We start from the raw sequence: 22,141 nt of genomic DNA on the forward strand, positions 1-22,141 counted from the left end.
CCAGAGGCTCGGGGGGGGGCTCCTAAATCACCTCACAGGCGCTCCCCGGCCAAAACCTGCTGCTGAGCCTTCCTGGAGCCTTTTTGGGGTTTGCTTAGTGCCATCCAGGAGGGACCAGACTCTTCCCAAGGGGATCAAACCCTTCCTAAGTACCATCCAGGAGGATCAGACCCTTCCCAAGGGGATCAAACCCTTCCCATGGGGACCAGACTCTTCCCAAGGGGATCAAACCCTTCCCATGGGGACCAGACCATTCCCAAATGCATCCAGGAGGGATCAGACCCTTCCCATGGGGACCAGACCCTTCCCAAAGGGATCAGACCCTTCCCATGGGGATCAGACCCTTCCCAAGGGGATCAGACCCTTCCCATGGGGATCAGACCCTTCCCAAGGGGATCAGACCATTCCCAAATGCCACCCAGGAGGGACCACACCATTCCCAGGGGTCTCAGACCCTTCTCAAGTGCCATTCCGAAGGGATAAGACTCTTCCCAAGGGGATCAAACCCTTCCCAAGGGGATCAAACCCTTCCCAAGTACCATCCAGGAGGGATGAGACCATTCCCAAATGCATCCAGGAGGGATCAGACCCTTCTCAGGGCGATCAGACCCTTCTCAAGTGCCATCCAGAAGGGATCAGACCATTCCCAGGGGGTTCAGACCCTTCCCAGGGGGTTCAGATCCTTTCCAAGGGGATCAGACCATTCCCAGGGGGTTCAGACCCTTTCCAAGGGGATCAGACAATTCCCAAGGGGGTTCAGACCCTTCCCAAGGGGTTCAGACCCTTCCCAAGGGGATCAGACCATTCCCAAGGGGGATCAGGCCCTTCCCAGGGGGTTCAGACCCTTCCCAGGAGGTTCAGACCCTTCCCAGGAGGTTCAGACCCTTCCCAGGTGCTTCCCAAATCTCTGGGCAGGAGCTTTTTGGGCAGGGATGCTCCCGGGGAGTTCCTGGGAGGATCCATCACAAGCGCCCATCAGTGCCCGGGGTTTAATCGGGTTTGGGCTCTCCAGGGCCATTACTGCTCCCCCTAACCAGGTTAGGTGAAACCGGGAGAAAGGCGCTCGGGGCTGGGTCGGGAGCATTTCCATGGCAGCGGCGCCGCGGCTGGTATCGCATTTCGGGAGCTATCGCTGGCATCCATCAGGAGCTGCGGCGGCGGAGGAGCATCCGAAACCCTGGAAACCCGAATCCTCCTCTCAGGAGAGCCAACAACCCCCCAGCGCCTCCGTCCTGCCAGATTTTGGGTTTTAAGCGGTCAAAAGTGGGGGGAAAATGGAAATATTTTAGGAATTGATAAATAAAGGGAGTAATGAGCGAGGTGGTGCACCGGGGATGAGAGCGCAGAGATGTGCGTGAGCTCCTCCGAGGAGTTTGGGGATGCTCCGGGAGCTGAAATTCAACTTGAAAGGGTTTTGTACATCCTCTGCTTCCTCCCAGCTGCTTTCTGGCCTTTTCCATCAGCAAAATAAGAGAGGAAGCGGAGAGGATGGGAGCTGCAGGGGGATGAGAGGGAGCAGATTCCCTCGCCAGGGTTTTCTAATGCACATCAGCAGGGAAAAAGAAGAAAATATCTTCCATTTCATAATCCATGGGTTTAAAAGATGAAACTTTAGTGCATTTTCGTGGAGAACCCTCTCTGTGACTCCCCTGCCCTGCTGGGTGTCAGGATGAACCCCAAAGCGGGCCAGGCTCTCATCTCCTGTGTCCATTTAATCTCTTTTCCTCCCAGTTTTGCCATTTTTGAGCACTTCCCCAGTGCTCTCCATCACTGCTCCGTTCCTCTGGGTGTTATCCCCACGTTTTAACTTATTATTCCTGGATTTTTTAGGACCGGTTGGAATCAGGGGGATGAAGGGGACACAGGATTTCTCAGCTGCTGCTCCTGCGATTTCTGCTCCCGCAGAGATTTTCTGTGCCAGGATTTGGGGATGGACTCGGAGCCCTGGCAGGAATCGTGAGCCAGCAGTGCCCTCTGCTTGGCCAGCCGGGATCTGCAGCTTCTCTTTTCCTCCAAATCCCTAAAATTGAGGATTGGAAAGGTGGGAAAATCCCCGCAGCGCTCCTGCAGCCCCGCGGGGGAAGAGCAGCGGGGCAGGGAGCGGGAATTGCGGATTTTTGGGGCTTTGCTGCGTCACGGGAGACAAAATCCCAAAATCCCGCGGGGTCCAAAGCGCTCTGAGCAGGCTCCGAGTTCGTTTTAAAGGGGATTTTTTGGGTGAAGCCTCGTGGATAATTCGGGCCGGCGGTGGGAGAGGGGTGAGGGGAGGGAGGAACCGGGAGGTGCCGGAGGGGGAGCGGGGAGCTCCGGGGCTGCGGGACACGGAGCGCTCGGTCAGCAGATGGCACAAGAGCCGTGGGGAAAACACAGCGGGCTAAAGATCTCCTGGGAATAAAAAAAAAACCGGGATAAAACCCCTGGAGTTCGTCACCCTGTGACAGGTGCGGGTCCCTTCCAGCTTGGCCTGCATCTCCCGGAAATTCCCGGGTTTCTTCCCAGGAACTCCCCGGGAGCATCCCTGCCCAAAAGCTCCTGCCCAGAGATTTGGGAAGCACTTGGGAAGGGCCTGAAACCCTTGGGAAGGGTCTGAACCCCCTGGGAAGGGTCTGATCCCTCCTGGGAAGGGTCTGATCCCTTCTGGATGGAATTTGGGAATGGTCTGAGCCCCTTGGGAAGGGTCTGATCCCCCTGGGAAGGGTCTGATACCCCCTGGATGGCATTTGGGAATGGTCTGAGCCCCTTGGGAATGGTCTGATCCCTCCTGGGAAGGGTCTGATCCCTTCTGGATGGCATTTGGGAAGGGTCTGATCCCCTTGGGAAGGGACTGAATCCCTTGGGAATGGTCTGATCCCCTTGGGAAGGGTCTGATCCCTCCTGGATGGAATTTGGGAATGGTCTGATCCCCCTGGGAATGGTCTGATCCTCCTGGGAAGGGTCTGATACCCCCTGGATGGCATTTGGGAATGGTCTGAGCCCCTTGGGAAGGGTCTGATCCCCTTGGGAAGGGTCTGATCCCTCCTGGATGGAATTTGGGAAGGGTCTGATCCCCTTGGGAAGGGACTGGATCCCTTGGGAATGGTCTGATCCTCCTGGGAATGGTCTGATCCCCTCTGGCCTCTGGATCCGGGCGATTTGAACTCTGATTTCTATTTTTAGCAACTCCACTTCTTTTATTTTTTGAACTCCTTCCGTATTCCCGCTCGGAGCAGCTGAATCACGGCAGCGAAGACAATATCCTTCACTTCTGTGGGAATTTTTGTTATCCTTCATTTCTGTGGGAATTTCTGTTATCCTTCACTTCTGTGGGAATTTCTGTTATCCTTCATTTCTGTGGGAATTTTTGTTATCCTTCATTTCTGTGGGAATTTTTGTCGCCCTTCATTTCTGTGGGAATATTTTCCCCCCAACTTTTTATTTTTCTCACTTCCAGGGAGGCAGGAAGGGAAGTCTGGTCCCGAATTTCATTCCCAGCCCTTTGGAAGTGTCGGGATCCCGCTCCTCCTTCCTTCCCTCCCTCCCAAAGCTGGCAGGAAGGGTGAGGACTGGGAAAATCTGAATTGGTTTTCCCTTTGTTTCGTCATGAAACTGCAAAAAAAAAAAAAACCAAAAAAACCCATGGATGAGAAAAGAACATCCAGTCAATCCTTTGGATCCTGGCCAAATCTAATTCCTGTTTTTTTTTTTTTTATTTTTCCAGGGGAAAATCAAGCAGGATTTTAATGCTTCCCGAGCTCTCCGTCATCACCCAGCCCAGATTTCCTTTTCCAGGGCTCTTTTCTTCGTCATCGAGGCGAGATTTCCTTTTCCAGGACTTTTTTCTTTGTCACTGAGCTGAAATTTCCTTTTCCAAGACTTTTTTTTACTTTGTCGCCGAGCCAAAATTTCCTTTTCCAGGACTATTTTCTTCATCATCAAGCATAAATTTCCTTTTCTAGCACAATTTTCTTCATCACTGAGCCAAAATTTCCTTCCCCAGGATGATTTCCCTCCCAGTTTTCCCACCACGGTGCCGAGGTTGATCCCAGCCCTCTGCTCCTGCTGGTTTTTTGGGAATTCAGCTCCATCCATCAGCAGCACTGACCTAAACGTGTCCATTTTATTCCCAAGTCTTAAAAAGTTGTCGAAATTCTGGAATATTGTCAAGGTTGGGAGCTCCAGGTGGAAGTGACCAAGGGAATTTCCAATGCTGTCAATAATGTTAATAATTATAAATATATATATCAATATATTAACAAATCAATATATTAATATATAAATTAATAATATATCAATGTATTAATATACCAATATATTAAATTAATTAGAATTAATTTATTTCAATACTTATTTTAGTAATATTAATAATGTAATCTATAATTATTATTAATAATGCCGCAATGATAATAATTATGATCATTCTAATGAAAAATAAAAATAAAAATAATTAAAAAATAAAAATAAAAATAAAAATAAAAATAAAAATAAAAATAAAAATAAAAATAAAAAAAATAAAAATAAAAATAAAAATAATAAAAATAAAGTAATGCAACACAGTGCAGGGGGTGGGATGAGCTCAGCTTTAAGGTCCTTCCAATCCAAACTTTTCCATAATTTTAGGACAAAAAATATTTTATTAATCATCTTCCATTCCCTATATTTATTCTTACACTCTTGTGTGATGGGAAAATGATTTTTTAAACTTCGCAGCAGTTTTGGAGCATAGTTGGAATTAAGATCCCACTTTTCCTCTGCTGATTATGAAATGTATTTGGTGTTCCAGTGGAAATCGGAGATTTCCTGGCTGGATAAAACGCACGTGGAATTCCCAAATCCAGGGGTTTTATTTCCCGGCAGGGGCATTGCAGCTGCGTTCATTAAAAAGTTTTTCTGCTTTAATAAATAAGAGAAATGAAATGCAATTACCAAGCCGGGCCATAAACAGCCAGAGGAGACAGCAGAGCTCTGATGCTCAACCCAAGGAAAACAATTTTATAAAATTTTATTTTATAAAAATAAAAATTTTTATCCTGCTGCTACCAACATCCCAATAAAGACTCGGACACCAAAACCCTTTAAATTTGACTTCTTTATTTCATGGCAGAAGAAAATCCAACGTAGGCCTCATTACGTTATGCATCTTTAATTATAAAAATAAGCAAAGAAAATAACTTGCCTCTCTCTCCTCGCTATGATACGTTTCAAATAACCTTTATAAGAACACACGGAGCTTTACAAATGTCATGGAAACAATAAATAAGGACATATACCAGATATGCTCACTGTTCATTCCAGTATTCAGCAAAAAAAAAAAAAAACCCAAAAAATCAAAACCCACAAGCCCCCAACTCTCTCCCTTTCTCCCTTTCCTAGGTGTCTTTAAATTATAAATACAAATAATGCAAATTTATAATGGCACGACAACGTCTAAAGTGCAAACAAACCACGAGACTCATGCAAACCTTCCCGAGAAGTCCCTCCCCGCCCCGAGAGAAAATCCTTTGGTGAGGCCAAAAAAACGAAGCGGGGACGAACTCTGGGGTGAAATCCCTGGATTTGGGGGTGGCGATCGTTCCCCACCAAAAATCCAAACCTTTCCACCCAATCCCACCCAAATCCAAACCTTTCCATCCTTCCCCAGGGATGGGAACCCCCAGATCCTCCCAGATTGGAGCGCCCGAGGGAAGGGATGAGCCACCCCAAATTCCTCCCTGCTCCAGCACAGCGGCCTCAAAGCAGCTCAAAAATCGGGAATTGTGGCTTTTTTTGGGACACGGATGGCACAGGAGGAGGTCCCTGGGCCACCACAGCAAACCCCTCCAGGGGCAATCCTCTCCCGCTCCTCTTCCTTCTCTTATTCAGGAGACCAAGCTGCAATCGCTGCTGGAAAGGGAAATTTCATCATGGCACCCCAAAAAAAAGATGGGAATGGGAGGCCCAAGGCGCCTCCAGCCCCCAAATCTGCTTTAGGCGCCTTTTTGGGGCTGCAGAGAAATGGGTGGCTGGAGAAGCCGCTTCCCATGAGGAACGTTCCCGGTCAGGCATCCTTGGAAACGTCCGGAAGCTTTGGGATCCCCCGGTGGGAGCTCTGGAGCACCAGCAGAGCCTCCCAGCTGGGCTTGGAGCACTGAGGCAGGGAAAGACTTTTTGTGGCCAATTCCCAAATAAAAGCTTGGAGGGGATGCACAGAGCCCAGCGGGATCCCCGGGCTCCCAACAGCCGCAGGGCGGGAAGTCAGGGATGCGCTCCTGGGATCAATTCCTAAATATAATCCCAATTTTTGGGTCGGGATATTCCAGAGGCTTTTGGTTTTCGCCTCTCAGAACTTCTTTGTGTTGGCCTCTCAATCCCTGCCTGATTCAGGAAGGAGCAACTTTGCATCTTCCTTGCCCTGCGTGGCTCTGTTTGGAGTATCCCAAAAAAAAATTGCAAATTCCGACCCTCCGCCGATGTCAGCAACGTTTTTTTGCTGCTTCCAATTCTCTGCCAGCACTTCTGGGCTACATTTCGTGAAGACAGTGACATCTGAAACATCGCCACCGCATCTGGCTTTGATATTTTAGCAGCAAGGTCTGGTTTAAAGGCTTTGTGGTTTCCCGAACAACACAAAAAAGAAAATAAAATTAAATTGCTTCAGGTTTCCGTGAGGAAAAGAGATCCCTCCTTTATCAGCTCTGAGGCAGAGTCTCCCACTCCGCAGGGACTCCAAGGCATGGATTTGGGATTGGCCTGGTGGATCCCACAGCACCAAGGGGATTTTTGGGTTCACCAGGGCCGGGCTGTGGTGGGGAGAGACTTTGGGGTGTCCCAGCTCTGCTCCTCTTCCCAGAACCCGCTGAGGAGGAGGAGGAGGAGGAGGAGGAGGAGGAGGAGGAGGAGGAGGAGGAGGAGGAGGAGGAGGAGGAGGAGGAGGAGGAGGAAAGGCAGCTCCCAGAGCATTCATTGTGTCCTCAGCTTTCCTGCTGGAGCTTCAGAGGATGATGGATTTTCCCAGCCTTTCCCCAGAAATCCTGTGGGGAGTTTTGCCCCGTGAGATTCCCAAAGGATCTGACAATTCCGGAATTCCCAGCAGCTCTGCCTTGGCTCTAAGTGCATTGCCTGGCAGCCCTGTGGGGACTGACCAGCCTGAACTTGGGTTTTTATGGATTTTGCCTCAATTTTAGCTCTGAAAGGCTGTTCCCGGTCCTGCGATTCCCATCCCAAACTTTTCCCCTCTTCCTTTGTAAGAAGGCCACAGAGTGGAATGTGAACTCCTGACTATGACAGAGGTGCTGCTTCCAGGAAAAAGAAAGCAATAATAATAATAATAACAACAACAACAACAACAATAATAATAAAGAAAGAGCTGACTTACAAAACTCAGTTTAGGCAATAAAGTTATTCTGTTCTGCTCCTTTGAGGCAGACTCTGGTGGAGTTTATGTACAGTACAGAGAGATTTTAGCACTATTTATACCACTGTTAGAGCAAGGCCTTTAATACTCTAATCTTAAGACAGGCTTTGTTTCTGTTAGGCTTGGTTTAAAGCTTCAGGCAGTTAAATACAGTACAGAGATGTGAGCTGTGAAATACAACGCACGATTACGGGACCTCCTGACCAGCTCCAGCCACAGGTAGAACACGTCCCTCTCCCGCTGTTGGGCTTTTTGGGGTGGTTTGAGCTCGTTTTGCACCCCGGTGCCAGGTCCTGGTGACTAAACCACGCAGGAGTTCGGTAAATCCCGACTTAAACGTGCTCACGGCACTCTGCTGGAAGGATTAGGACTGAGGGTGACACTACAGGACCAGGAACGTGACATCCATGTTCGTCCATGGCCAGCACAGATTCATGACATGGATTCCACGGATATTTTTGGGGACGTGCGAGAGTTTTTAGTGCATCTCCCGGCACCTGCAGGAGAGGAGCGGCTCCTCCCCTCGGCGCCGAATCTCCGGGCCTGGGTGGTGTCAGCGCAACGGTTTGGGACAAAACTCAGCCTCCAAACGTCGGCTTTGGTGCCTGAAGGCCTGACCACTGCAGGGATCTACTTATGAGCGTGATTTCTTTTTTTTTTGGGAGAACAGATTATTTTGTGGGCAAGAGAAGAGACAGAGCCGTCAGGCCGGCGCGAAAGCCGCGACACCGAACGCAGACCCGTGCAGAAGTGGAACAGAAAAGACACACTACCTAAACGAGCCCTAAGGAACAAAACCCAGCTCCTGGGGGGGTTGGAACACCTACAGTCCCGTGGCTTTGGGTGCGGCGCTCCTGGAGCAGAGCCCTCAGAGCCCTTCGGTCGCGCCCGGCTCGCCCAGCCCCGCTCGGGCGGCGCGGGCGGGCGCGGAGCCCTCACCTCGCAGGTTCCTGAGCAGCAGCTGCAGCTTCTGCGGCTCCGAGAGCCTCCTGCGCAGGAGCTCGGCGCGGGGGTGGCCCTGGGCGCAGTGGTCGCTCTGCAGCAGGTGGAACAGGCTGGCCACGTTGGGCCCCAGCTTCTCCATCAGGCTGTCCTTGATGGTGCTCACCGTGTCCTCGTCGCACTCCAGCAGGCTCCTCACCAGCTTGTTGTAATACCTGCGGCACAGACACACGGTTAGCCCGCGCTGTGCCCCGGCCAGGCGACACAACTGCGGCAATCGGGGCTTTGAACTCAGCCGGAGCGTGTTGGGAATTGGTTTCTCAAGGTGTTGCGGCAGAATTTTTAAGGTTGGGAAAGGCCTCCCAAGGCCAAGTGCAGCCTTGTTGTCACTGCACCCAAACACCCTGGGCACGGTGGTGCTGCGCCCCTGGCCCAGGGAAGGAACCCCAAAGCCAAAATTCTGATTTAATTGCCCTAAACCAACAGCTGCCCCAGCTCTGGGAGGTCAGGGTGAGCACAGTGGGTGTGGAGTGATCCTGAGGGTGAGCACAGTGGGTTTGGAGTGATCCTGAGGTGAGCACAGTGGGTTTGGAGTGATCCTGAGGGTGAGCACAGTGGGTGTGGAGTGATCCTGAGGGTGAGCACAGTGGGTTTATAGTGATCCTGAGGTGAGCACAGTGGGTGTGGAGTGATCCTGAGGTGAGCACAGTGGGTTTATAGTGATCCTGAGGTGAGCACAGTGGGTTTATAGTGATCCTGAGGGTGAGCACAGTGGGTGTGGAGTGATCCTGAGGTGAGCACAGTGGGTGTGGAGTGATCCTGAGGTGAGCACAGTGGGTTTGGAGTGATCCTGAGGTGAGCACAGTGGGTTTATAGTGATCCTGAGGGTGAGCACAGTGGGTTTATAGTGATCCTGAGGTGAGCACAGTGGGTGTGGAGTGATCCTGAGGGTGAGCACAGTGGGTTTGGAATGATCCCGGCAGATCAGGAAGGTAAAAACGAGGAGTTGAGAGGATAGGAATGGGTTAAAGGGTGTGATTTACTCTCTGCTAAACACCCGAGTTCCTGGAGCTTTGGGAAGGAAAATAATTGACGTTGTCAAGAACAGATCCTGCTGGGATCCCAGCCTGGCTTGGCCTCTGCTCCAAGACTGATCCATCCCTGTGGCACCAATCCCTCTTGTCCCTCTTGTCCCTCTTGTCCCTTTCCCTGCACAGAAGGACCAGAAGGGGGAGAAGCAGCTCAGTCCAAGCCTGGCAGATCCCTGGATTCCTCAGGACATGAAATCCGTGCTCAATTCCAAGCCCACCATGCAGGAACCCCAAGCGAGGCTTCCCCACCTCCTCTCCAGCTGCCCTGGGCACAAATTCACTGTCCAAGGAGCAGCCAGGTGTGCTGGCACTCCCTGCTCAGAGAGAGAGAAGCTAGATTAATTATCCCAGAATTGGCCTGGGAAGTTTTGGGGAGCTGGAGGTAAAGCCAATTATTAAAAACAACCTGGAGGAGCTGTTTTGCTAATATCTGTTTTCTTGTTATTCTCATAAGATTGTTTAATAAATGGGGGTCTTGTTAATTAGCCAATGGCGATGGTGTTTTAATTAGAGGACCAATCAGGTCTACCTGTAGGGTACAAAAAAGTATAAAAAGGGTATAGAAAGGGTATAAAAAGGGTATAGAAAGGGTATAAAAAGGGTATAAAAAGGGTATAAAAAGCGTATAAAAAGTAATGGGTTTCTTAAAAAATTGAATTACCCTTCTGTGAATGCCTTGGGGGTCTGTCACTTATTAGGCAGGATGTGGTGCTGCCCCGTATTCCCAGCCCTGCTGAGAATTCCTCCAAGGAATGCTCCTCCACAGCCCCAGGAGCAGGCTGGGAGAGCACCGGGCACCTCCCTGTGCCAGGGAACATCTTCCCAGGGAGACAAGGCTGGGAAAAAGGGCAGCAGTCCCACGTTTGCTGGGATTTCTGCCTGAAAGGACGTCGAGGAACTTATTTTAAGCACTTTAAGGTCACGGTGACATTTTTCCACGGGAGCAGAGAAGAGAACAACCTGCAGGTGGAGGAGGGGAAGGAAGAGGGAAATGAGAGTTCCCATTGAAAATCCTGTCCCAACTCTCGGCCTTTGGAGAGCCAGGGGAGGTCAGGGGAGGTCAGAGCCTGAGCTGCACAAAAGGACCAGGCTGGGGATCTCTCTGGAGTGGAGACGAGCAAAGCTGAGCCGGCCACACACCGGCTTCAATCAGGCCAGACCCAGAGCCCGTCCAGCCCCGGGGCCGCCACGCTCGGACACCTCCCCAGAGCGGAGATTTTCCTCCCCTGGGACGAGATGGAGATTTTCCTGCCCTGAGATGAAACGGCAGGAAGATGCAATGACCTTTAACTCCTTCCCCACGGCGGCCGGGCCAAGTGGCACATTCTGCTCCTGCGGGGCCGGGGCTGGGAAAGCAGGATGCTCCGGGAGCCCTCAGCGTAACCTCGGAGCTGGGAAATCCTGCTGCTTTTGTTCCTCGACGTGGCACAATATCCTCTGCCTCCTCGGGCTGGGAGGAGCTGCCTGTGCCTCGGGAGAGGCTCCAGGGCTTGGTCCTCTCGGAGGAGCGTGGCCAGCACTGCCCGAATGTCCCCGTGTCCCCTCCGAGGGCTGCTGAGCTCCACAATCCATCACTTCAACCTGGGGCTCCACACAGCTGCCTGCTCCTCTCCCAGTCCTCTGTAAAACTCCTTCCCAAGGTTCCAATCTCCCCCCCAAAGACACACAAGTTTCAGTTTTTGCTCCCCCCAGTATAATTTTGCCCTCTGAATTTTGCCATTTTCTGGATAGACAGGAAAAAATACCTTCATCTACAAGAGAGTTTTCTGTAATAGGAAATGGATCTCCATGATCCTTGTGGGTCCCTTCCAGCTCTGGATATTCTGAATAAATTTATGCTGGTTGATGCAACATAAAACGTATTTATCACCTGCACACCTGTCCTGGGACAGGTCTGGGGTTTGGGATGCTCCTGGATCCAGCCAAAGCCACCCCAGAGGAGCCGAGGCCTTGGCCATGGCCCAGCCCAGTGCTCTGCTTGCACTCCAACCCCGGAGTTATTTACTCCAACCTCTCCAAAATCAATCACAAGACTCAGCACTGATTGTCCCAGGGTTGGGAGGGAGAAATCCCTGTCCCTGCAGCGTGACTGCAGCAGCCCTGCAGCCTCCCCGTGTCCCTTGGAGGATGGGGACAGGGCAGTCCTGCTCAGGAGACGGTGCCACCCGTGACATTCCCGTCCCTGCAGGCAGCAGGAGCAGGACAGAGCCCCAAAGCAGAGCAGTGAGAGCCCCGGGCTGTCCCCAAAGCAGAGCAGTGAGAGCCCCGGGCTGTCCCCAAAAATGAGCAGTGAGAGCCCCGGGCTGTCCCCAAAAATGAGCAGTGAGAGCCCCGGGCTGTCCCCAAAGCAGAGCAGTGAGAGCCCTGGGCTGTCCCCAAAAATGAGCAGTGAGAGCCCCGGGCTGTCCCCAAAAATGAGCAGTGAGAGCCCCGGGCTGTCCCCAAAAATGAGCAGTGAGAGCCCCGGGCTGTCCCCAAAAATGAGCAGTGAGAGCCCTGGGCTGTCCCCAAAAATGAGCAGTGAGAGCCCCGGGCTGTCCCCAAAAATGAGCAGTGAGAGCCCCGGGCTGTCCCCAAAGCAGAGCAGTGAGAGCCCTGGGCTGTCCCCAAAAATGAGCAACGCCAGCACAGTGGGGTTACACAGGATCAGGTGTGCTGGGTCCTCTCGTTTTTCCCAGGTTTTGCAGCAGTGTGGTGACCTGGGGGACAAGGATTCATTTTCCAGCTGCCACAGGATGGAAGGGGATGGCTGCAGTGTGGAGAAGGGAATGAGGTGGCAATGGATGGAGAAGGCCAGGCTGGACGGGGCTTGGAGCAATCTGGGACGGGGGAAAGTGTCCCTGTTCTCGGCAGGGGTGGGATGAGATGGGGTTGAAGGTCCCTTCCCACCCAAACCATTCCATGATTCTCTGAGCAGCTCTGAAATGCTCAATGTGCCAGACATGCTGAATGAATCAACCTCCTTGGGATCATTGACCATTATAGCGCACTCAAACGAAAAAAAAAATAACATTTAGACAAATGGCTTTGGAGTACAGGATGTCTGGATAATTTTATGATTCCCCTTTGGAAATGCTTGTAAATGTATTTCCCAAAAGGAAACAAAAAAATGTATTTCCCAGAAAGGGGAATAAGTGTATTTCCCAAAAAGGGAAATATTTGTATTTCCTAAAATGAAAAACAAGTGTGTTTTCCCAAAAAGGGAAATCAATGTATTTCCCAAAAAGAGAAGGGAGCATGCTTTCCTTCTCCAAATTCTCTTCAAATTCTCTAAAGCTGAGCAGGGTGTGAAGAGGCAGAGAGCTTTACTGGGCTCAGATGTTTCAGGACTTGCAGGTGTTTATCAGCCAGATACCTCTCGTTCCTGCCCCTGCAATTCCCACTCCTGGATCCCTCTTGGTTCCCACTCCTGGTTCCCTCTCGTTCCTGCCCAATTCCCTCTCCTGGTTCCCTCTCGTTCCTGTTCCTGCCCAATTCCCACTCCCGGATCCCTCTCATTCCTGCCCCTGCAAATCCACATTTCCTTGCCATGGAAGTCAGATTTCACTCCCAGATCCCTCTTGTTCCTGCCCAATTCCCACTCTCAGTTCCCTCTCATTCCTGCCCCTACAAATCCACATTTCCTTGCCATGGAAGTCAGATTTCACTCCCAGATCCCTCTTGTTCCTGCCCAATTCCCACTCCAGGATCCCTCTCGGTTCCCACTCCTGGATCCCTCTCATTCCTGCCTCTGCAAAACCACATTTCCTTGCCATGGAAGTCAGATTTCACTCCCGGATCCCTCTTGTTCCTGCCCAATTCCCATTCCTGGTTCCCTCTCGTTCCTGTTCCTGCAAAGCCACATTTCTCTGCCATGGAAGTCAGATTTCACTCCCGGATCCCTCTTGTTCCTGCCCAATTCCCACTCCCGGATCCCTCTCGGTTCCCACTCCCGGATCCCTCTCGTTCCTGCCCAATTCCCATTCCTGGTTCCCTCTCGGTTCCCACTCCTGGATCCCTCTCGTTCCTGCCCAATTCCCACTCCCGGATCCCGAGGGTCCCCCCGTACCGGTTGGAGAAGTGGTTTGGGAGCTGCACCACCTCGGTGATGGCCTCGGGGTTGCGCCGGGCGATGCCGCACATGTCCAGCTTGCTGTAGCACTCCTCCTGCACCTCGGAGATCATCCTCTGGAACGTGGAGCACCTGCGGATGGCCAGGAACACCTTGGACGTCACCCCGTTGGCGATGCACTTCAGGCTCTCCTTCACGAAAGCTTTTCCCTGCAAATGGAAGGAAAATCTCAACTGCAGCAGAATCCCAGGGAATCCGAAGGAAGGGGAAATGTTACGGATACTCCACCAGGCCTGGCTGTGCTAATTACCCTCCTGCAATTACAGACACGGCAGGGAATGGCACTTGAATGCTCCCAATCATTGCAGAGTTGTCACTCTCAGCAGCTGGGATGCTCAGAGCTCCCATTCCCAAAGGATTTAGGCAGTGGGAATCTTCAGTCTGGAAGTGCCAGGACCAGAGATGGAGCAGCTCTGCCCCACAGATCCACTCAACACCAATTTAATGCCAGCAGTTTAATGCTTCTGGTTCAGACCCCAAGAGCCTTCACGAGATTTTAAATCTGTCCTTGGGAGCAGGAGCACGGGGAACAAGGGGCTGTGTGAATTTGGGGAGGAAAGCACAGAGGGAAAGGGATTTTGGCAGAGCCCAGCCCTCCAATACTACCCCGTTTATTCCCCCTGCAGCCCCAACCTGGCCGCGCGTTCCCAGACCCAAACACTTCCAAGTCAAAGCCCAGCCCCGTGCCAGGTCACAGAGGAGATTTATTTTGTTAGAAGAACATTTCTATTTCCTCCTGGAGAGGAAACCTCGTTCTCCAACCCACGGAACCCTCCGTGCCAAGTCCTCACACGGAGCAGGGAGCAGGTGGAAAAAGAGCCCTGGAGGACGCGCTTGGAGCCAAAAATGGGGGCTGAGAGGAGCAGCCGAGCAGCAGGAAGGGCCGCAGGGAGGGGAGGGTTAATCCTGCCCAAAGCACAGCTTAAATTAAGGCAGGCATTGAGCAGAGCGCTTAGCACGTGCTTTAGAACCTGCCGGACTGATTCCCATTTATTCTCGGCTGGGTTTTATTTTCGGCCGGGTTTGATTCTTTTCTCAGCCGAGTTTGATTCATTCTCGGCCACGTTTGATCGCTGCCCGGGTTTTATTCCCGTGCCCTTCGTGCCCGGTACCTGAGTGTCGAATTTAGCAGCGCTGTAGAGGAAGGATTTGCAGATGTCGTACATCCCGTCCGTGTCGCACGTGGAGTTCTCCAGGCAGGCGAAGGCTCCGCAGCCCACCTGGAGGGCACTGTTCAGGCAGCGGACCACCTCGGCTGCGGGACGGAGAGCACGGCAACATCAGCATCGGCATCAGCGCCCGGGGAGAGCCAGCACCCGGGGAGAGAGCCCAGCACCCAGGGAGAGAGCCCAGCACCCAGGGAGAGAGCCCAGCATCCGGGGAGAGAGCCCAGCACCCGGGGAGAGAGCCCAGCACCCGGGGAGAGAGCCCAGCACCCGGGGAGAGAGCCCAGAGCGAGCCCAGCACCCGGGGAGAGAGCCCAGCACCCGGGGAGAGAGCCCAGCACCCAGGGAGAGAGAGCCAGAGCGAGCCCAGCACCCGGGGAGAGAGCCCAGCACCCGGGGAGAGAGCCCAGAGCGAGCCCAGCACCCGGAGAGAGAGCCCAGCACCCGGGGAGAGAGCCCAGCACACTGAGAGAGAGCCCAGCACCCAGGGAGAGAGCCCAGCACCCGGGGAGAGAGCCCAGCACCCAGGGAGAGAGCCCAGAGCGAGCCCAGCACCCGGGGAGAGAGCCCAGCACCTGGGGAGAGAGCCCAGCACATGGAGACCTAAACCTAACCCACACACCAATCCTAAAACAAAACTTGATCTCAACACTGACCCTAACCCTAACCCTAACCCTAACCCTAACCCTAACCCTAACCCTAACCACAAACTTAACCCTAACTCGAATCCTAACCCTGACCCTAACCCTGACCCTAAACCTAACCCTAAACCTAAAGTGAGCCCAGCCCGTGGCCAAACCCTGCTCCGGCACCGCAGCGAGGGACGTGGCTCAGACCCTCTCCAATGCTCCAAAATCTGCCATGGAGCCAGATTTCTCTGCCATGGACTCAGATTTCTCTGCCATGGACTCAGATTTCTCTGCCATGGACTCAGATTTCTCTGCCACAGAGCCAGATTTCTCTGCCATAGACTCAGATTTCTTTGCCATAGACTCAGATTTCTTTGCCATAGACTCAGATTTCTCTGCCACGGACTCAGATTTCTCTGCCATGGACTCAGATTTCTCTGCCATAGACTCAGATTTCTCTGCCATAGACTCAGATTTCTCTGCCATGGAGCCAGATTTCTCTGCCATGGACTCAGATTTCTCTGCCATGGACTCAGATTTCTCTGCCATGGAGCCAGATTTCTCTGCCATGGAGCCAGATTTCTCTGCCATGGACTCAGATTTCTCTGCCATGGACTCAGATTTCTCTGCCATGGACTCAGATTTCTCTGCCACAGAGCCAGATTTCTCTGCCATAGACTCAGATTTCTTTGCCATAGACTCAGATTTCTTTGCCATAGACTCAGATTTCTTTGCCACGGACCCAGATTTCTCTGCCATGGACTCAGATTTCTCTGCCATAGACTCAGATTTCTCTGCCATGGAGCCAGATTTCTCTGCCATAGACTCAGATTTCTCTGCCATAGACTCAGATTTCTCTGCCATGGACTCAGATTTCTCTGCCATAGACTCAGATTTCTCTGCCATGGACTCAGATTTCTCTGCCATAGACTCAGATTTCTCTGTCACGGACTCAGATTTCTCTGCCATAGACTCAGATTTCTCTGCCACGGACTCAGATTTCTCTGCCATGGACTCAGATTTCTCTGCCATAGATTCAGATTTCTCTGCCATAGACTCAGATTTCTCTGTCACGGACTCAGATTTCTCTGCCATAGACTCAGATTTCTCTGCCATGGACTCAGATTTCTCTGTCACCTAGAAGAGAAGGCTCCATGGAGACCTCAGAGCCCCTTCTGGTGCAGAAAAGCAGATTAGAAAAAAGTGGGAGAGCGACTTTCCCTATGCACAGTGCTAGAACAGCTGGGATTGGTTTTAAGCTAAAAGAGGAGAGATTTAGGTCAGATATTAGGGAGAAAATCCTTTCTTGGAGGGTGCTGAGGCCCTGGTACAGGGTGCCCAGAGAAGTTGTGGATTTCTCATCCCCAGAAGTGCCCAAAGCCAGGTTGGAGCACCGTGGGACAATGAAAGGTGTCTTTGCCCATGGCAGGGGATGGGATGAGCTTTAAAATCCCTTCCAACACAAACCATGCCAGGATTTCATAATTCTATAACTCTATAAGTTCATGATTCTGTAATTCCAGGATTCTACAATTCCAGAATTCTCTAAGACGTGACCAGCACCCCAAGGAACAGAAATTCCAGCTATCAAACCCCTCGGGGATTAAAAAAAAAAGGATTAAAAGAGGCGGCACCTCACAGTCCTTGCTTAGATGGGGACCCAAATGTCCATCCCAACCTAATTCTCTCTTCAGGCATTTTCATCTTTATCCCAACTCCCTCTAAAGAAGGAGCAGGGGCGAGGGTGGGCCCATGGAAAGCTCTGGGTGCTGAGGTCTCTCCCTTGGGGAGCAGCCTGGCAGCACCTGGGCCACAAAAACTGGAAAATGAGATGGAAGTGTTGGCAAATGCCAACAAGTTGCCAGGAAATCCCAATTATTGGGAGGCACTTGTGCTTTTCTAAAATGCCTGAATTACCTAGGAAGAAGATTTTAGCCCGAGAGTCAATTCTCAGCACCCAAAAGGACTCGATCCAGCTTGGTGCTCAAACTGCCCTGGGAGTTCGCAGGCACGGCCAAAAGGTCATTTTTGCTGAAAATTCAGGAGGAGAAGGGAAATTTGGGCAGAGAAAGTTCAGGTAATGCAGCTCCGGGGATCATTAAAGCCCGGAGGCAGCGGAGGGTATCCGTGGCATCCCGGCTTTTTCTGAGCAGATCCAGTGCATTTGAACAATGAATCAGCAGAACTGCCGCATGATTGCCCCCAAATTAGCCGGGATTAACCTTGCAGGGCGAGCCCAACATCTGTCCCCTCCCGCGCCCGGGCAAGGCACGTTCATGGCTTTTGCAGCTCATGTTACCAGACATTCTTGGGGAAGAAATGCGAGCCCAGGCTGCCCCATCCAGCCCCGAGGTGTGGGGAAAGTGAGAACACACCTTGTTAAATCTGAGCTGTGTCCTAAAGAGAATTCTTTATAAGCGGCATTTTTTCCCTCAAAAAAGGAAAAAAAAAAAAAATTGAAAAAAAATCCCCCCAATGAACCCCTCGTGGTTCCGCGCTCTTGCTGACGTGCCTGAAGGGAGGAATATTTGGTAATTCATCCCCTCCCCGGTTCGTAACCTCCCGCAGCACGAGCCAGCCCCATAATTAGCTTTCCACAGGTTCCAACGAGAACTGCGCTCGCAGCAGCTCCGGGTGCGCGGAGCCCCGATTGTTTCGGGCACGGTGCGAGAGGGAGACCCCACGTTCCTATAGCAACCAAATACAAAAGCAAATGGAGCAAACACCCCTCTCCAACGCCGCAGAGCCTTGCGGATCTAAAATAAGGCAGCTGTTAATGAGCTCCGAATTAGAGCGTTAATATCTTTGCAGTGCAGCAGAAGGCAGATTTTTAATTCCCTTTGTTCCAGACAATGTCTCCGAGTTATCTAAAGCGGCAAAGTCCAGGCATCCAGGGCTCGCTCGCCAAAGCAATTTTTGTTTGTTTTTTTTTTTTTTTCTCCATTGTGGAAGCAAGTTGGGGAAATGTCACCAACGCGTTTTTAGTGAGCGATCAGTTTGTGACAATCGCAGCGAGCTGGGGACAGGTTTTGGGCTGCTGCTCCGGCTCCGGCTCCCCCTCTTTGAACAGATGTTCACAGAACAATGGGGATTGTTCCAAACCCCAGAACTTCCTAAAAAGCAAAGCTTTAACAGGGAGAGAGACGCGTGCAAGCAGGGAAATAAAAACGAGGAGAAGTGCTCGGAAGTGGCTGGGGAGGAGGGGAGAGCCCGGGTCGCATCCTCGCAGCGCTGCCCTGCCCGGCTCCTGCGGGAGGTTCCTGCTCCGGCTCTGCAGCCGCAGCTCCTGCCAGCCCCGAGAGGAGCATTCGTGCTGCCAGCGACCCGCAAGTTTATAAGGGAGGGGAAAAAAGCGGGGGGGGATGAAAAAGAACAAGAAAAATCAGCAGCAGAGAAATGTGAGGCAGTTGGAGCCGGCGTTACCTGAGTTCTGCGCTGCCGCCCGCGCTTTCCTGGGGCTCACAGAGTCATTCTGCTCAGCTTCGTGGGATGCGGATGCACTGATCAGCAGCAGCAGCAGCAAACCAGACTTTAGGAGCATTCTTTGACAAGTTTCCGCTAAGTGTGGGGTTGGGTTGGTTTTTTTTTTTTTTTTTTTTTTCCCTTTTTTTTGGGTGGCTGATTCTTTTTTTTTTTTTTTTTTTTTTTTGGATGTGTGCGCCTCTCCTCTTCCACTCCGGCTTGAGCAAAGATGTGGAGCTGGATACGCGCTCGCAGGAGGGAGGGAAGGAAGGAAGGAGGATCCTGGCGAGCCCGGGGATGAGCGCAGGGATGTGCGGAGGATCCGGGTGGCCCCTCTGGCTGCTGCTCGCCGGGGGACCGGGAGTGCGAGGGTTTTATAGCCGCCCTTATCGGTCCCCCCCGGGCTGCGGAGCCAATCGGTGGCGCTGGGCAGAGCCAGGGGAGGACTGGACTCATTCAAGCCCCACAAAACTGCAACTTCACAGGAAGAAGATTTTCCAGCCCATTAAAAGTACCTGCCAAAGAACAATGAGCGAAAAGTTCATCCTTGGAGGAGCGGTGGGAAAGGGAGGGGATGGAGGGGGAGGATTCCTACGGAGCACGGAGCTCGAGGAAATGACGGCGCCGTCCTAAAGCGCCCCCAGCCCAAAAGATGGGGATGGGGGATGGAAAATGGGGAATGGGGAATGGGGAATGGGAATGGAAAATGGAAAATGAGGAATGGGGATGGGAATGGGGAATGGGGAATGGGGATGGGAATGGGGAATGGGAAATGGGGATGGGAATGGGGATGGGAATGGGGATGGGAATGGGGAATGGGGAATGGGAATGGGGAATGGGAATGGGGAAAGGAAAATGGGGAATGGGAATGGGAATGGGAATGGGGAACGGGAATGGGGAATGGGAATGGGAATGGGAATGGGGAATGGGAATGGGAATGGGAATGGGAATGGGAATGGGAATGGGGAATGGGAATGGGAATGGGAATGGGGATGAGGAATGGGGAATGGGGATGGGAATGGGGATGGGAATGGGAATGGGGATGGGAATGGGGATGGGAATGGGGAATGGGGAATGGGGATGGGGATGGGAATGGGGATGGGAATGGGGATGGGAATGGGAAATGGGGATGGGGATGAGAATGGGGAATGGGGAATGGGAATGGGGATGGGGATAGGAATGGGGATGAGAATGGGGAATGGGGATGGGGATGGGGAATGGGGATGGGAATGGGGATGGGGATGGGGATGGGGATGGGGAATGGGGATGGGGATGGGGATGGGGATGGGGATGGGGATGGGGCTGGCAGGGATCCCTCGCTCCTGCCCCGGCTCTCACCTCTCCCTGCGCTGCCGGTGCCTCCCTCCTGCCCCGGGACTCATCCCTGCGCTCACGTAGGCACATGCAAATCCCAAATCCCTCCCTGCCCCAAACCTCGCCTGCCGCCTCCTCAGCTCCCCTCACCTGCGCCGTTCCCCTCGGAAAATCGCCCAGTCAAACCTTCTGCTGCGCCCCAAACCCCAGTTTTTAAGTGTTTCGCGGTTTTCCTCACCCCACTCCTCCCTGCTCCAAACTCAATCCTGTTTTTCAGATTTCATAACGGGAGGAGGCACCCTAATGCCTGATTCAATCTCGGTTCTAAAGGGCACGTAACGAGGATTAACACGCTGCAGGATTGATTATCCCCCATCCCAGAGACAATTAAAGCTCTGCGTGTTTCGGGGATGAAAGTGCAGCAGGGCTCTTAAACCTTAGAGCTGAAGGGAAATCGGGAAAGTTGAGTGCAGAAAGATTTCCAGATAAAAAAGCGACAAGTTCCTGCAGTTTAGAATAAACCCAAGGGTTTAGAGATCAGCTGTGGCTGATCCGAGCTGGGATTATTTGGATCATGAGCACGTTTGGGGCTCCCTCTGCCACCCCCGGGATCTTTTCTGGGAAGGGCTCTCAGCTCTGTGGTTTTTCCAGGCAAGGAAATCCAGCTTGCATAGATCCATGGATCCATCCAGGCACAGGATCCCCGTGGTCGAACCAGTTCCACAAATCCCATTCAAGTGGAGGTGCAAAAGTCCCCATTTCGGGGCATTTATGGCAGCTGAATTTAAAATAAGGAAGAATTCAAAGAGAAGCAGGAGGAGGTTCTTTCCATGGATCTCCAGAAGCTGTGCCTGCTGCTTTGCCTCATTCCTGCTTTTTTATTATTTTTTTTTTTTTCCCTGGGAAAATGGGATCACTCTGGATCCTGCCCATCCTTTCTCCGATCTCTCCAGGCTCGGGCAGCGCTGCCTCATTGCCGGTGGTGTCGGCTCCCTTTGGGACGGGAACAGGAGCGGGGCTGCGCTGCTGCCCGGGGGTCACAGGAACAGCTGTGCCAGATGTTCGGAGCGTGCGCCAAAAGCCCTGAAACAGGAGAGTTTCGGGTTTCGGCTCCGGGTTGGGACACCGAGCCAAATTCATTAAATAAAGAAAAAAAAAATATCAAGAAAAAGGAGCAGCAGCCCCGCAAAGCGTTGTGGTTTCTCCACTTCAGAGCCCCGGTCCAGTTTGGAAGCACGAATAATCCCAGAGGGTTTGATCCCGATTAAATCAAAAGCAACTCTGGCAGCCACTTCAATGGGGGCTGACTCACGGCTCCAGCGCCCTCCTCTCCTCTCCTCTCCTCTCCTCTCCTCTCCTCTCCTCTCCTCTCCTCTCCTCTCCTCTCCTCTCCTCTCCTCTCCTCTCCTCTCCTCTCCTCTCCTCTCCTCTCCTCTCCTCTCCTCTCCTCTCCTCTCCTCTCCTCTCCTCTCCTCTCCTCTCCTCTCCTCTCCTCTCCTCTCCTCTCCTCTCCTCTCCTCTCCTCTCCTCTCCTCTCCTCTCCTCTCCTCTCCTCTCCTCTCCTCTCCTCTCCTCTCCTCTCCTCTCCTCTCCTCTCCTCTCCTCTCCTCTCCTCTCCTCTCCTCTCCTCTCCTCTCCTCTCCTCTCCTCTCCTCTCCTCTCCTCTCCTCTCCTCTCCTCTCCTCTCCTCTCCTCTCCTCTCCTCTCCTCTCCTCTCCTCTCCTCTCCTCTCCTCTCCTCTCCTCTCCTCTCCTCTCCTCTCCTCTCCTCTCCTCTCCTCTCCTCTCCTCTCCTTTTTTCCACACCATTTTATTACAAACTCCCAGTGCAATCCCTTCACCCCAAGGTGAACATTCCCACTTGGATTTTTTGGCTTTTTTCAGGCTGCAAACCCAGCCAGGTTGGCCTGGCCCTCCACAGGATCACCTCAGCATCCAGGGGAGCCTGACTGCGGCGAGGAGTTAAGCCAAGGGGACACTGAGGTTATTCCAGCACATTTTCTGTCCTTCCTCCTGTTTTCCCAGGGATTTTCCCCTTCAGGGCCACATTTGATATTT

At 52.4% G+C, this 22,141-nt stretch overlaps 1 protein-coding gene across 2 annotated transcripts; it reads right to left on the reverse strand.

Annotated features, from left to right (window-relative positions):
- Positions 1-5,046: 5,046 nt before the first annotated feature.
- Positions 5,047-19,312, reverse strand: STC1 (stanniocalcin 1). 2 transcript variants are annotated; one of them, XM_085559190.1, is made up of 4 exons: positions 18,732-19,305; positions 14,626-14,768; positions 13,451-13,662; positions 5,047-8,526 (listed from the first exon to the last, which is right to left on the reverse strand). In XM_085559190.1, the coding sequence occupies exons 1-4, from the start codon at positions 18,847-18,849 to the stop codon at positions 8,238-8,240; spliced, it is 762 nt and encodes a 253-aa protein (XP_085415316.1). In that variant the 5' UTR covers positions 18,850-19,305; the 3' UTR covers positions 5,047-8,237. The 2 variants fall into 2 exon arrangements, with proteins under 2 accessions (XP_085415316.1, XP_085415317.1); XM_085559191.1 differs by lacking the exon at positions 5,047-8,526 and adding an exon at positions 8,565-9,520 and having other exon boundaries at positions 18,732-19,312.
- Positions 19,313-22,141: the final 2,829 nt, after the last annotated feature.

The sequence above is a fragment of the Lonchura striata genome, chromosome 22 (assembly GCF_050655825.1).
Source record: "Lonchura striata isolate lonStrDom1 chromosome 22, ASM5065582v1, whole genome shotgun sequence".
NCBI classification, from domain to species: domain Eukaryota; kingdom Metazoa; phylum Chordata; class Aves; order Passeriformes; family Estrildidae; genus Lonchura; species Lonchura striata.